Here is a 12,814-nt window from a genome sequence, read left to right as displayed (position 1 = left end):
CTGCCAAAAAAAAAAAAGAACATGCCAGCACTGACAGTTGCAGTAAAATAATTTCTCAAGGCATCAAATTGACATCTTTTGGTTGAAGAAGGAATAAAGAGAGGGAAGCAGCCTTTCAAGAATGCTGGATTGATGGAGTGGAGATGAGAAGGGCGTAAGGTGCACAGTCAGGCAATAAGGCTGTTCATTTCCTAATAACTGAACATTATTCCTTATTAGGAGCGAGATAGTCTCTAATTGCAATCCGTGTAGAATCTTTCAGACAGGGGAGGAATCGCTTGATGAGGCCATTTTGTGTGCTGATCAATGACCCAGTCAAACTCTACTCTCCTTCTGCATACCATTGCTGCTGCTTTGAACGTAGCTCTGAACCTGCATAAAAGACACTGCACTCACTTTTCATCTCTTTCATACTCTACAGCAGGCAGGCAAGTTCATTTTCACTGTAGCTGCAGCAGATTGTCAGTCTGTCTACCTCGCTCTCTCTCTCCCTCACACACACACACACACACACACACACACACACACACACACACACACACACACACACACACGCACGCACACGCACATATATCTGTCACACACAGTAACACTCAAGCTGTCAGCGTGTGTGGAAGCTTAATATGCACAGTGAGGCAAAGTCAACAATTATAACATTATTTCCAGCATAGAGAAATGTCAGAGAATATAACTGGTGGCATCTTGTCAGTGGAGACTGAATCAATGACTTTCTCTCCCTTTGGTGTTAAAGTAAGGTGTGCTGGTGCACTTTCAAATCCCTGAATTAAAAGAAGAGTCTTCTTCACAGTATTCAGTATTCATCCAGCATAAAAGCAGGCCTATTCAGCACTACAATTAAGTGCAGTATATATTAAAAAGGTGTTTTTGATTAATAAATGTGTTATTCTGAACAGTTAAATAATGTGGTATTTTGTAATTAGGTGTTGGAAAGATTGAAAAGAATCTCTAACTTTGTGCTGGAAAAAAATTATCTACAATATATTAATTATCTCCAAATATGAATGTCCTCGTGTAGTGCCTCTTCAGATAATCTTTTATCGTTTAAGCTGATGAAATGTTCAGATAAAAAAATAAAGAACACACTACACTGCTGTGTACAGATCACAATAAGCCTTAAAACGCTTGACGGTGGGGGATTATTCACTGTTTGGGATTCAGATTACCTGAAATCATGTTGATATCAGAAAATCTACACAGAACTATTTCATAAGCACACACCAAATATAATGGGCATTTTCCCTATTTTCTAAGATTTTATAGACTAAACTATTTGTTGATTAGAAAAAAATACTGATAGATTAATTGACGATGACAGTAATTGTTCATTACAGCCCTAAAAATAGTGAAAAAGAAATCACAGATTTCCCAGTACACAAGGCGACATCTTAAAATTGCTCATTTTGTTCAAACATAAGTCTAAAAAAGATCAAGTTCACAAAGTACAAAACTATTACACATACAAATTGTTGCTGATTGATTTTCTGTCGATCGACCTACTGATTAATCAGTTAGCTTTGGTTTATGCCGTGATAGCTATCCCCTTGATGTATCAGGCCACTGGGGGAAATTAGCAACACTGCTTCATGACAATAATGGATTTACAGGAATTTTGTATCAACATGATGAGGTACCTTGATTTGTCAGGTTTTTATTTATTGCCTTAACAAAAAACACAAACATTCCTATCTGCTAATTTCAAAAAAGAATAAAATAAGCGAATAACAAAATTAAAGTGACTTCCCAGAAAAAATGTCATAAAGACAACATACAGTGACGTTAGAATTCATCCACAGTGTCATTACTATGCAGAACACAGAAAGTGTAACTGTAGTCGCCAGAGCTTAATCACTGTCATAGTTGCCTTCGGTGTGGCCTTTAAAACTGTCCCCAGAACTGGCCACTTGACTAACAACCAATGTTGTTTTCTCCCTCTCTCTTTTCCTCCTGTCCTCTCCTCATAGTCCCACCGCAGGCTAACATCCCCACTCCTCCTCCCCCACCCCCTCCTCCGCCTCCTCCTCTTCCTCCCACATCTCTGGCGCCTCCCTCTCCTCTAAGCAACGGAATTCACTACACGTTTGTCTAATCCGAGAAATAAAGTAAGGCCTAACTGCATGTTCTACGGTGCAAATGTTTTCGAGGCCGCACTGATTCTTTCAAACAAGGGGCTCCTGTGTGCTTTGCTTTTCACTCAATGCTTACAGCTCTGTTGTGATTGTAGGAAACACATCTTGTCTAGGTTAGGGAAGCCCTGCCTCTGCTCCCATTATAATCAAAACAAACAGCTGCAGGCAGTCTGCTCATCCCACTGTGATAATTGTGTGTAAATTGTTTTTTTTTTTTTTCTTTTTTGTACCACTGCCAAAATATTTATGGATGGCTGAGGAAAGGCTGAAACGAACATGACTGTTTGTAGCATTGTGTATAATTAACAAAAGAGACACCTTTTGATTTAGCACCTTGACAGTTCAGTAGTCAGCACAGCTGCATTCCACGGCACCAATTAGCTCCCCATCTGTAGCCTGGCAGTGATAAGCCAGAAAAAACTCTAGATATCACTGTTGTTACTGTACACGCAGAAAGAAGCCGTGTCTCCTTCTACCGCCTTATTTTTAAAAAGATAGGAAAAAAAGAAAAAACTTCCATCCATTCAGGAAATAATATTTGATATATTTGATTACTAAATATTTGTTTCTGTTTCTGGATTTTTTTGTGGTTCATTTATATAACCATTAGCCCTCCTTGAACAAATACATGATGTAATAAACAGCTGGATGGAGATTTTTTTTTTTAAAAACGGTGCCACACATGGGCACATATAATACAAGAATCAGATCTTGATAAATGAACACACGTACACACTAACACTCAATGTGTTCCTTCTGCATTCGACCTTTGACCTTTTAGTATAACGCATGACACAAGAAGTAGAAGCATGAAATGACCCCTTGTCAGCCTGGCATGAAGTGAATGGGTTATTATGAACTGTGTAAAGAATCCTGATTCCCTGTGATCTGCATGTGTTTCCACGTGTTGTTGTTCTGTGTGTGACACTTATTTTCCCCAAACTTTTTTTTTTTTTTTCGTGTAGCACTCTCACCTCATGGTCAGGTCTGCTGTTAGAGGAGGGCTTTGTAAAAGCTGCTCTGCCACTGGTCAGTTTTGTGATAAAGATGACATTCAGGATCTACTAATTGGATTTAGTTTCGGTATAAAAAGTACAGAACTACAGCAGAGATCACTTTACTGTTCACCAACCAATAGTAGTGCAATCCTCACAGAGGAGCCTGGGCTAGTATTTTTTTAGGATTCATTCATCTGAGGATCCAGAAGAAAAAAAGAAAGAAAAGCTGTAGTCTTATCTCACTTTGATTCATTCTGCTGTCATGTTTATCTTGTTCCCTGATATTTACTGTTTTTGTACTCACTTCGTCTTTCTCTCTTATCGCCTCCCAGCTCAAGCAATTTCTGGACACTGAGGTGCTACTCCACAAAGACGACAAGCATCTGGATTCTGCAAGAAAGGAGTATTTTTGTTTTAATTTTGGACATTTTCACTTTTCCATGCAGCAGTAGAAGAACTGTAGTAAACATTTAAAAGACCAAACGTTTCTCTCTATGAGGCTCACACAGTATTGACTCGTCAAAGTGTTTCTCGTTGCTGAGAGCAGCTTTCCTGAGGAAAACAGAAGTCGCTGCTGTGGGAGCTGCTGTGCTTAATAACTGCGAGTGTCTAACAAATGTTAATCTCATAATAATGAAAAATTATTTTCTACATGTTATTGCACTTTGAATTGTACACTGTATCATGTTTTCAAGGTATGACTGACTTGCTTTTACTTGCAGCGTGATCTCCACTGGGAACATTTATGGGGTTTTCTGTTTGTTTTTTTCAGGTACAAAATATTATGAACAAGAGGTACCAAGTGTGTCATGATGGTAGTATTTTTATCAAAAGTCAGATAATATTCTTACACCAAACCACTTGAAATATCATATGTATGTACCTGTAGCACTGCCAGTCTCCTTTTAGCTTGCCAAAATGAATTTTATTTTTGCTTACATCAGAATGGAAATAACCTTTAACATATTTTCTGTGTGACTGGGGAAGGTTGCACAATGGAAATTTATAAAAATGTGAATATTAAAGATATTAACACAGTATCTGGTTCATCAGATGTGCATTCATTTCCCTATTTAATTTCAAATGTATTACATTTGTTTCATATCTGTTTGGATGAGTTGAATACCACACTGTCACGTGAGTGTATTTAATTAGCTAAAGGTATAACATTTGAGAAAACAATAGGAGTATGATAATGAATGTTTAATTTACCATAGACGCCTGACTGAGCTGTCTTAAAAACAGCTCTAAATGAGATTAAAAGTTTATTATCGACCCTGGAAACAGTAGTTGACAGAATAATCTCATGAAGTCTAAATGGTTTGAGGCAGAGAGTCATCAAGTTCACTTGTACAAACTCCAGATTTGTCTTCTAGGGATTTGGTGATGTGTTCAAATGTAGTTCAAACTGTCTAAATCCAATCCATACATTTAGGTTTTATCATTCTTAAATTAGAAATAAGTCTAAGAAATTTTACAAACATTTTTAACTTTTAACTGAAAAGAGCCTTTGTTCTTTATTATATTTCACTGATGCATTTATTGACCGTATCTTTATTCTAATCATGTACAAAGGAAAAGTACAAAATGTGCACTCATCAGAGCTCTAAGATTCTCTTTGAACCTCCAAATTGATTGCCGTGACCTATTAAACTTCATTCTATTATTTGAAAAAGGAACCAAACTATGGCATGCTCAAAGGAGGTGAAGTTTCAATACAAAAAAAAGAGAGGCTTCTTGAAATGTTTCTCAAGTTCAAAGCTTTTTCCATCTCAAAAGAGCATTTTTAATTCCATGTATTTTCAACCAAGAAGGTGGATACTAATAACGCTGGATTCTGAAGTACAGAATTCATATCTTTAAATCATGAACTATGCCTTCATTGCAATTGTAAAAGAAACCTCTGAGAACATCTGATTCAAAAAGAAAAGAATAAAGAGAATGTGTTTTCGAATAGAAAGTGTAACAGTGCTGTTATTACCAAGTCTTGCGGTTTTCAAGACAAATATTTATTATATTTGTCACGAATCACCCTGGTACATACGCACATCCTAGGATACAGGACACAGCACCCTCGCTTTCCTGCTTGTCTGACAGTGAGTTGTTGTGGTGCGGCTCCCTCCCATGTGACATCTTTATCTTTAATTGGAGAGTAATTACTTTCACTCGTCTGCATCGTGGTGTGCTTTGAAAACACCTGAGAGAGAGAGAGAGAGGATGCACCTCCCTCAGCAGCCACATCCTCTCTGCCTCCATCTCTCCTCCAGGATCAGGGCCCCCACAGCGCCTGCTGGCCCTGGTGGCGAGAAGACCCATCACACCCTCTGTTCTGCTTATTTTGCAATAAAATGGGATGTTTTTCCCTCCTCCTGCAAAAAATTCACCCAAGACCCTCCACTGAGGATTGTGGCATTTCCATGTATTGACGTTTGGCTGGTGGTTCATATACATTTGTTATTCTATGCTCTGGACTTCAAAGAGAATGAAAGAGGGCCTATTATGCTAATTGGGTCCTGTTCTGTTAAACGCAATCAAGGCCTCCCGTATTAATCCTTTGCTAAATACTTATTGGCTGCAGAAATGCTTTTTCAGACACAAGCAGACTAAGACACATACTGCTCAGTTTCCTGACAGGGATGTTTGTTAGAGAGCACTTTTTGTACAAGTAAATAAGAGCTAATAAGTTAGTAGCGGTCAATAAAATGTCTCATTTTAAAACATAAAAAGTGAAAGCTTCATGCAAGTGTTTATAGTGTGCTAGAGTGACATTGATTAGGCTAAGGCTTTGAATTCTGTTGCTTTTTTTTTTTCCCAGGTCTATGGTTGAAAGGAAGAGCCTATTGAGACCATGCTGAGGAGTCTGACCTTGTTCTCAGGTCTATATTGTTCACTACGCTGCACCCTACATTTGTAACATATTCACAGTTTTCCCCTGACAGGGGCAGAGAAAAGAGAAATCCAACACTGATTCCCAGTGATACCTATTTCCATCACATAAATATTATTGTTACTTGCCGTGAATGTCTGAGGATTAGACTACAGTGGAAACACAGCCGGCGCCTCCTTTGCACACTGTGGGGATCCAGATTGTAGTCCAATTGTACAAATACAAAACCGAGGAAGCCGATGCAATAGGTGCTTTGATTTCAAAATAGTATTTTATGCTGTTTTATCATTTTCAAGCTCCACACACGGTACATTTTTTAATATGTAAGAAATGGAATGGTGATTTGTTGAATAATTGAAGAGTTAGGAATCACTGAATATTCTTCCCAACGTGCATGCATGCTATAAAAAGAATAGAGGGAAAGCTGAATTACAGTCATGCTGCACCACATTGACCTAACTATTTGCAGGAGCCAAAACAATGCAGTTTGAGGAATCTATCATTTCAAAGCTATTGCGTCTCTGTTTTAAAACCGTGGTATCATTTGGGAAATAAGACAAATGTAACAACAATAAATATTGTATAATACGTTTACAGGCTTAATATATTAAACAGTAAGAGAACACAATTCCTCCAACATAAATGATTAAGCGTGTGTTGAGAAGGTGCTGTGTTACATTAAACAATGAATTAAATCTCATGTTCCTTAAACGGAAGGCTTTTACAATACCTACAGTGAACTGGGCTTGTTGTACTTAAAAGCAATTGCTTTGTAAATGAACCAAATGCCCCTGGGCCTCCTCTTTAATCTAGCAGCTCCATGCACACATACACACTAAGTGAAATTTACTTCATTCAATAATGCCAGTGAAAACACTACAAATGTATCACAATGTAATGGCGATAAGTCTTTTTTAAAATGCATCAGCAAAACATGAACAACCATATTAATAAAAAAATATATATAGAAGAACATTCTTCTGATGGAAAATTATCTGTCAGATTAGGCCTTAACATGAAAATATGTGTTTTACTGAAATACAAAGAAACACAAAGGCAGTTGCTGCAGAAAGAAAATTCATGTTTGTGGGTTATTTACTGCTGTCTCTTACAGGGAAAACAAGTTTTCACATTTTCAGATTCCCGATTGGCCCTCAGACAACAGAGCGCAGGTTGCATACATAGAAATGCATTACATACTTTACCGGTCAAAGTGTATTTGTGAGTACTACAGAGCTGATATTTGTAGTATTGTTGGCACAGGCTGTGTGATGGTGTCCCTGATAACTATATAATTAGAACTGGCATGTTGCACTCCTTATTTCAACATGATTAATCAGTGGTTCTCTGTTAACTTGAAAGGAAATATTAGATCCTGACTAAACTTTGATGAAATCCAGAGTTACAAGTAAGAGATTTGGGTCAACTAATGAGAACAGAGCGTCCCACTTTGCAAGTCCAATTGGGAGAGAGATGATTTGCATGTATGCAAATAGTGTTTGAGTTAATTGCATAACTTGGCATTCAGTAATGACTAAGTTGTGTTGGGTTTTTTTTTGGAAGTTGGTCCTTTACAAACTGGACCATGTCAGTGGCTGAGACCATTGGCAGAATCGTCTCATTACTGGCAGGTCAGGGTGTCCACGGATGTTTATGTAGGGTTACGTCACTTCTTGTCTCTTACAGACTATGAGACATTGACACTTTCTATAGAGCACACAACAAAAATTCAGGACAGTATTCCTACGTGGGCTGGGTAATGTTTACAAAGCAACATGGCCTGTATTTATATTCAGAAACAACACATTTAAAACACTGACGTTCTGTCTTCATCCTTACATTCCCAAGTCAGTCAGTGTGATTCTTCAGCATGTGCTCACACAGTTAAAATACAGCAACTATTACTTGTCTGGACAGTAATGTTCATAAGTATCTTTGCAATTGTATAAAAGTGAAAAACAGTTAGGATGGATAGCTATACATGCTTGATTATGAATATATAAATTAAGGATATCCTTTTAATAGCAAATATGTTACTCTGTGTTGTCACATATATATTAAATGTGTATAAATCAACTGTAAACAAAGACGTAAATAAACACTAGGAAAAAAAGTGATTATTTTCTGTTTACAACTGCATCATAGTATGTTATAAATATTTATTAACTGTTTAAATGCTGCTTATAAATGCTAAATATGGGGGTTAGCATAAGGTGTTAGTGTTAAAGGGGCCACCCCACGTCCTGACACATATCAGTCTGAAGTGGTTTCACGTCAGACTCAAAGGTTTAAAGTAGAACTTTTCTAATCTTCTTCTTTTATAATGCGGGTAATTACGAATCCTCATCGAGAACACTAATCACTGTAGTCCTAAGCATGAATCAGCTGCACACCTTTGAAACCTGCTCTGTCTGCACTGTAATCAAAGCAACCCCCCACCCCCACCCAAAAAAACACACACACACACACACACCCCTCTGCCCCTCCACCCCCCCACCCCCTCACCCTCACTCACTGACTGAATGGTGTTCACTAATTAACCATGCAGAACAGGAGAAGAACACATGTTAATTTAATGTAACAAAAATGTTGATTTTCATGCACTCTCCTTTTCAAATATTTATGGGCTAGACTTGAATTTCAAGATGCATCAAAGACTCACAGGGTATGCAAATGTGTCTGCCTTACCCCCCAACAAGTTGGACTGTCTTTTACTCTTCATGCAGGCTTCATGCACTAACATCTGAGCTATAAAGAGGAAGCCATTACAGTCACCTCTATAAAAATAGTAGCCTATATTTGTGTTTTGAGAACTATCCGGCACCCGCTGGCACCTGCTCAGCTGCACCCATAAGTAATCATCTCTCACAGGTTAAAGCCCAGTAATAAACAACACTTTAAACAAATATAATAAATCATGTCTGTTTGAATTTTTTTTCTTCTGATGCAGATCAGATTATCACTTTGAAAGCAGCAACAGTATAGTCCAAAAGCAGCAAGCTCATGTGTTTGAAGGATATTATTTTAATTATTTTACAATGAGCCAGGGAGTCAGGGAGAAGTGCAGTGCTGACCAAATTTAAAAAAAACATTTAAAGCAATATAAGCTTGACCTTAAAATAATCAGAAGGCTGTGGATCAAATCCTCTGTTTTTGTCTCTGGCACAGTCAAATGATTTTCTGCGGGACAGGAGGACATCTGTAGGTGTTTCCCGCAGTGTCCAAAAGGTGGCGTATGAGACACGTCAAACGCATGTTTCAGTCCGGGTGGTGAAAGAAAAGTCCGCTGCATAAGAGAGGCTACACTCACAGCACAAATCACATATGAATCATCACGCATGGATCTGAATAAAATGCAGTGTTAGATTGTTACAGGATTATTTATCATTTCACCACACACTGGTGTTTCACTGGGCGCGAGTTATTTGTTCGTAAAGTAGGTGTCAGGTATTAGATTCCTATAGTTTTGACATTGTTGAATCTCAGGAGGCGCTCAACTTCAAAGAGTCCACAGAACTACAGAAAAAGTTCCTTTCCTACAGGTAAGTTCTTGCTTTCTTTCTGTCTTTCTTGTCTGTTTTGTTCTTCTTCCATGCAAATTTCAGCATGAAAATTCACACTCACTCACACACACGGACACACGCACTGCAGAATTTGCAGCCCCGTGAACGAGAAGGAAAATAAGGGAGACTTAAAACTTACAGCAAAAAAAAAAAAAAAACGGAAATCAATTGCTGCGTCTAAAGCGGAACACTGCGATGCTCCTTTGATGGAGATGTGCAGCGTTTTTACTTCACCTTGAACAAAAAGAAAGAGAAAGTGAGGCGCGCAGGAGCCAAGGAGCTGATGCGATGTTGTGGATGAGTTCTGTGGCCAATTCTCTCTCTCTCTCTCTCTCTCTCTCTCTCTCTCTCTCTCTCTCTCTCTCTCTCTCACTCCCTCACTCTCTCTCTCCCCCTTTCTCTCTGTCACTCTCTCCTTCTTTCTGTCTCTCTTTCTCTGCTTCTCCTCCCTCTTTCAGCTCTATGTGACTCTGCAGTTAACAATCAGAATTTTCTCCTGCTGTCTGATCTCTTTGTAAGTAACTTTCTTATTTCTCTTATGTGACACATGACAGTCTGTTGTTGTGACACTGATGGCATGTTGCATAGCGGACTGATAGTGGATGAGTACTGAAATGTATTTTATGGGGTTATATCATTTTTTCCCCCCTGCTTGTCACAAAACGTTGCTGTTGATTTATAGATGATAACTTTTTTTCCGTCAACTATTTCGCTCTTTTTTTGGTTCTTTTTCTGATATGTGCAATCTTCTATTTGCCACCTCTTTTGTGTGTTTGACATCTGCGGGCCTCCTCCATGCTCAGCTGATCATTTAAAACATATGCTCATGTAAAACAGATAAGTGTGTCGTTGTAAAAAGCTTCTGTTTTTTTGCGAGTGATCGCAACCTGTGGTTTTTTTTTCAGCCGCTCGACCTTTTGATTTAATTTCAGATGCCAAAGGACTTTTCTCGGATCTGTTTTACAACATAATATAGGATTTATTTAAATGAGGATCACTGGTTTAACATAATATTAATTGAACATGCATTAATGTCCTGATGCAAAAAATATTGATTATTTTAGTTATAGCTTAAAACCTCATAAGAATTTATATAAAAAAACTAAAACAAATAAATGTATCAGTTTATGAAAGTTAAAAGTTAACGCTGTAAAATAACATTTTCTCTCGTACCATTGCCCACATTACATATTTTTTGAAACATATACAGTCTAATCATTTTTATTTCTAAAAGCGGTCTGTTTAATTTCAATTGTGTGACTCTCAAAACTCGTCTCCAAGAGTCTTTTATTTTCGACGTGTTCTTTAAACGTGATAAGTTAATTATCTAATAATAAGACGGCGTGAAAACAATAAAATTACTATAAAGGACTCTGCACGATGAGAGGAACGTAGGTTTTATTGGCTAATCTATCAAATTAATTGTTTTAAGATCTATAAAAGCTGAGGTGAATAATGTGACTTCCGGTGCATGAAATCTGCACATATCTGAATAGAAGCTGGAATGATCTCTGGATGGTGTGTCAATCCAACTTTCTTTGTTTTTTTCTTTCTCTTTACTATTTTTTATAAGCTCAAAGCCCTTTTTTAAAAAAGGAAGACGAAGAAGAAGAAGAGGAAGGGGTGTAATGTAGGTGTATTTTAGGTGCTGATGGGATTAATGCAGATAAGTGCTGTTGTATCACACAGGTCTAAACTAGTCCCTGAACTCTTCAGCCTCCTTCAGCATTTCTCTCACCTGCTCTCATTATCTCACATCAGCGGGATGAGCTTTCCTCTCAAGAAACGGTGATTTTCCACACACTTTCACTGAAGTTGGAAAGGTCAGCGCGTTATTTGTCTAAGAGAAATTAAATTTGAAAAGAGGAGGGGGGGGGAAAAGTGTAGGAAAAGTGTAGCATCTCTAGAAGGGGAAAAAGTCGCCTTTAACTTTGCAGCCGCTGTGTCGCCTGTAAGTGATGTTCATTTAAGTAAGCTTGTTAAACTGACTAAACTGCGAGCAGTAACAACCATCCTCCCTTACTCCACTTTTATTTCACCACAAATCTCTCTCTCTCTCCCTCCCTCCCTCCCTCTCTCTCTCTCTCTCTCTCTCTCTCTCTCTCGCATCTCTTGTCTGGGAGGAGGAGGGGGGAGTCCTGCCTCTTTGCCTTCCTCAGATCAATGCCCTGGCCACTCACTTTCTGATGTTGCACGACGGGAAATGCTTTGAATACTTGCGACATGGCTGCGCGCATTGATTGCCAAGATTGACAGCAGCTCTGCCCGTCGTCTTCTCTTGTCTGAGTGAGAGGGAGAGAAAGAGAGAGAGAGAGAGACAGGGAGATAAAGAACAGGTAGGCGAACAACAAAAGGCACTTGTAGTTTTGGACAGCTGAACTTCACAGAGCGCACACGGGATCCCCTCACACAGCCCGCGTGTGAGCAGACTTAAGTTTTCACTCAACAGATAGCTCAGAGCTCATTTTCTACAAAGTGTAGCTGAGTCTAGTTGTCTCCACGCACGGGGAAGGACGCACAATTCTCTTCTCCACGACTCGGATCATCAAGGTAAACAACACGTTTGCTGTACTTTTTCCAACATGCTCTTGTGTTGCCCTGACATTTCCACCGTGTGTTTTATTGCTGATTGCGAAAAGTCGAACGCGCTGTCAGTGAAATGTTTCGGCGCGGTGCGCGCATTTTATTTTTATTTATTTATTTATTTATTTATTTAGCTGTAAAACAGTTTTAGAAAGTAATTTGGTTGCTACAACCTGCACGGGTTCGCACATTTTGTGGCGGGGAGAGCGACTGTCAAACTTTAATTATCGCGATTATTTCTTAATTTTATTTTTTTTTTTTTGAAGCGTCGCTTTCACCAAAACAAGCGAAGCACAGAGGGGGGACGAGAGTGGCGCGTTGCGTGCTGCCTCGGAGGCGCTCGGATTCATCTCCGAATCAGCAAATCGCCGTAACATTCAACATCTAACTTTATCCAAACTAAAACTCCGAAGCGACCTGAACCATCGTTTGAAGGTTTGAAAATCACAGGGTTTTTTTTTTCCCTTTTTCTTTATTTCAGCAGCGTGAAGCCCGTGCGAGCGGACACAGCTTGCTCAGTGTAAAACTGCAGCGTTAAGACCAACCCGGACTGTCAGACTGCTGTCACCGACAACATTTTCACTTAAAAACCTTTTTAAAAAACTGGTGATTCTTACTGAAGAGTGAGATATTTAA

The 12,814-nt window shown here is 38.7% G+C and overlaps 2 protein-coding genes across 6 annotated transcripts in view; both read left to right on the top strand.

Moving 5' to 3' along the window:
- plekha7b (pleckstrin homology domain containing, family A member 7b) overlaps positions 1–2,107 on the top strand; it is a 63,228-nt gene extending 61,121 nt beyond the window's left edge. Inside the window, exon 29 of the mRNA XM_041035542.1 lies at positions 1,983–2,107. Within this exon, the coding sequence (XP_040891476.1) occupies positions 1,983–2,107 (125 nt within the window). The remainder of the gene's footprint in view (positions 1–1,982) is intronic.
- Positions 2,108–11,792: 9,685 nt separating this feature from the next.
- Positions 11,793–12,814, top strand: part of sox6 (SRY-box transcription factor 6) — a 137,774-nt gene continuing 136,752 nt past the window's right edge. For all 5 annotated transcript variants that reach the window (XM_041036163.1, XM_041036154.1, XM_041036172.1 and 2 more), the window contains exon 1: positions 11,793–12,145. The gene's annotated coding sequence lies outside the window, so the exon portion shown is untranslated. The remainder of the gene's footprint in view (positions 12,146–12,814) is intronic.

Source organism: Toxotes jaculatrix, chromosome 1, assembly GCF_017976425.1.
Source record: "Toxotes jaculatrix isolate fToxJac2 chromosome 1, fToxJac2.pri, whole genome shotgun sequence".
NCBI lineage: Eukaryota > Metazoa > Chordata > Actinopteri > Toxotidae > Toxotes > Toxotes jaculatrix.
This window is presented reverse-complemented; position numbering and strand designations above follow the sequence as displayed.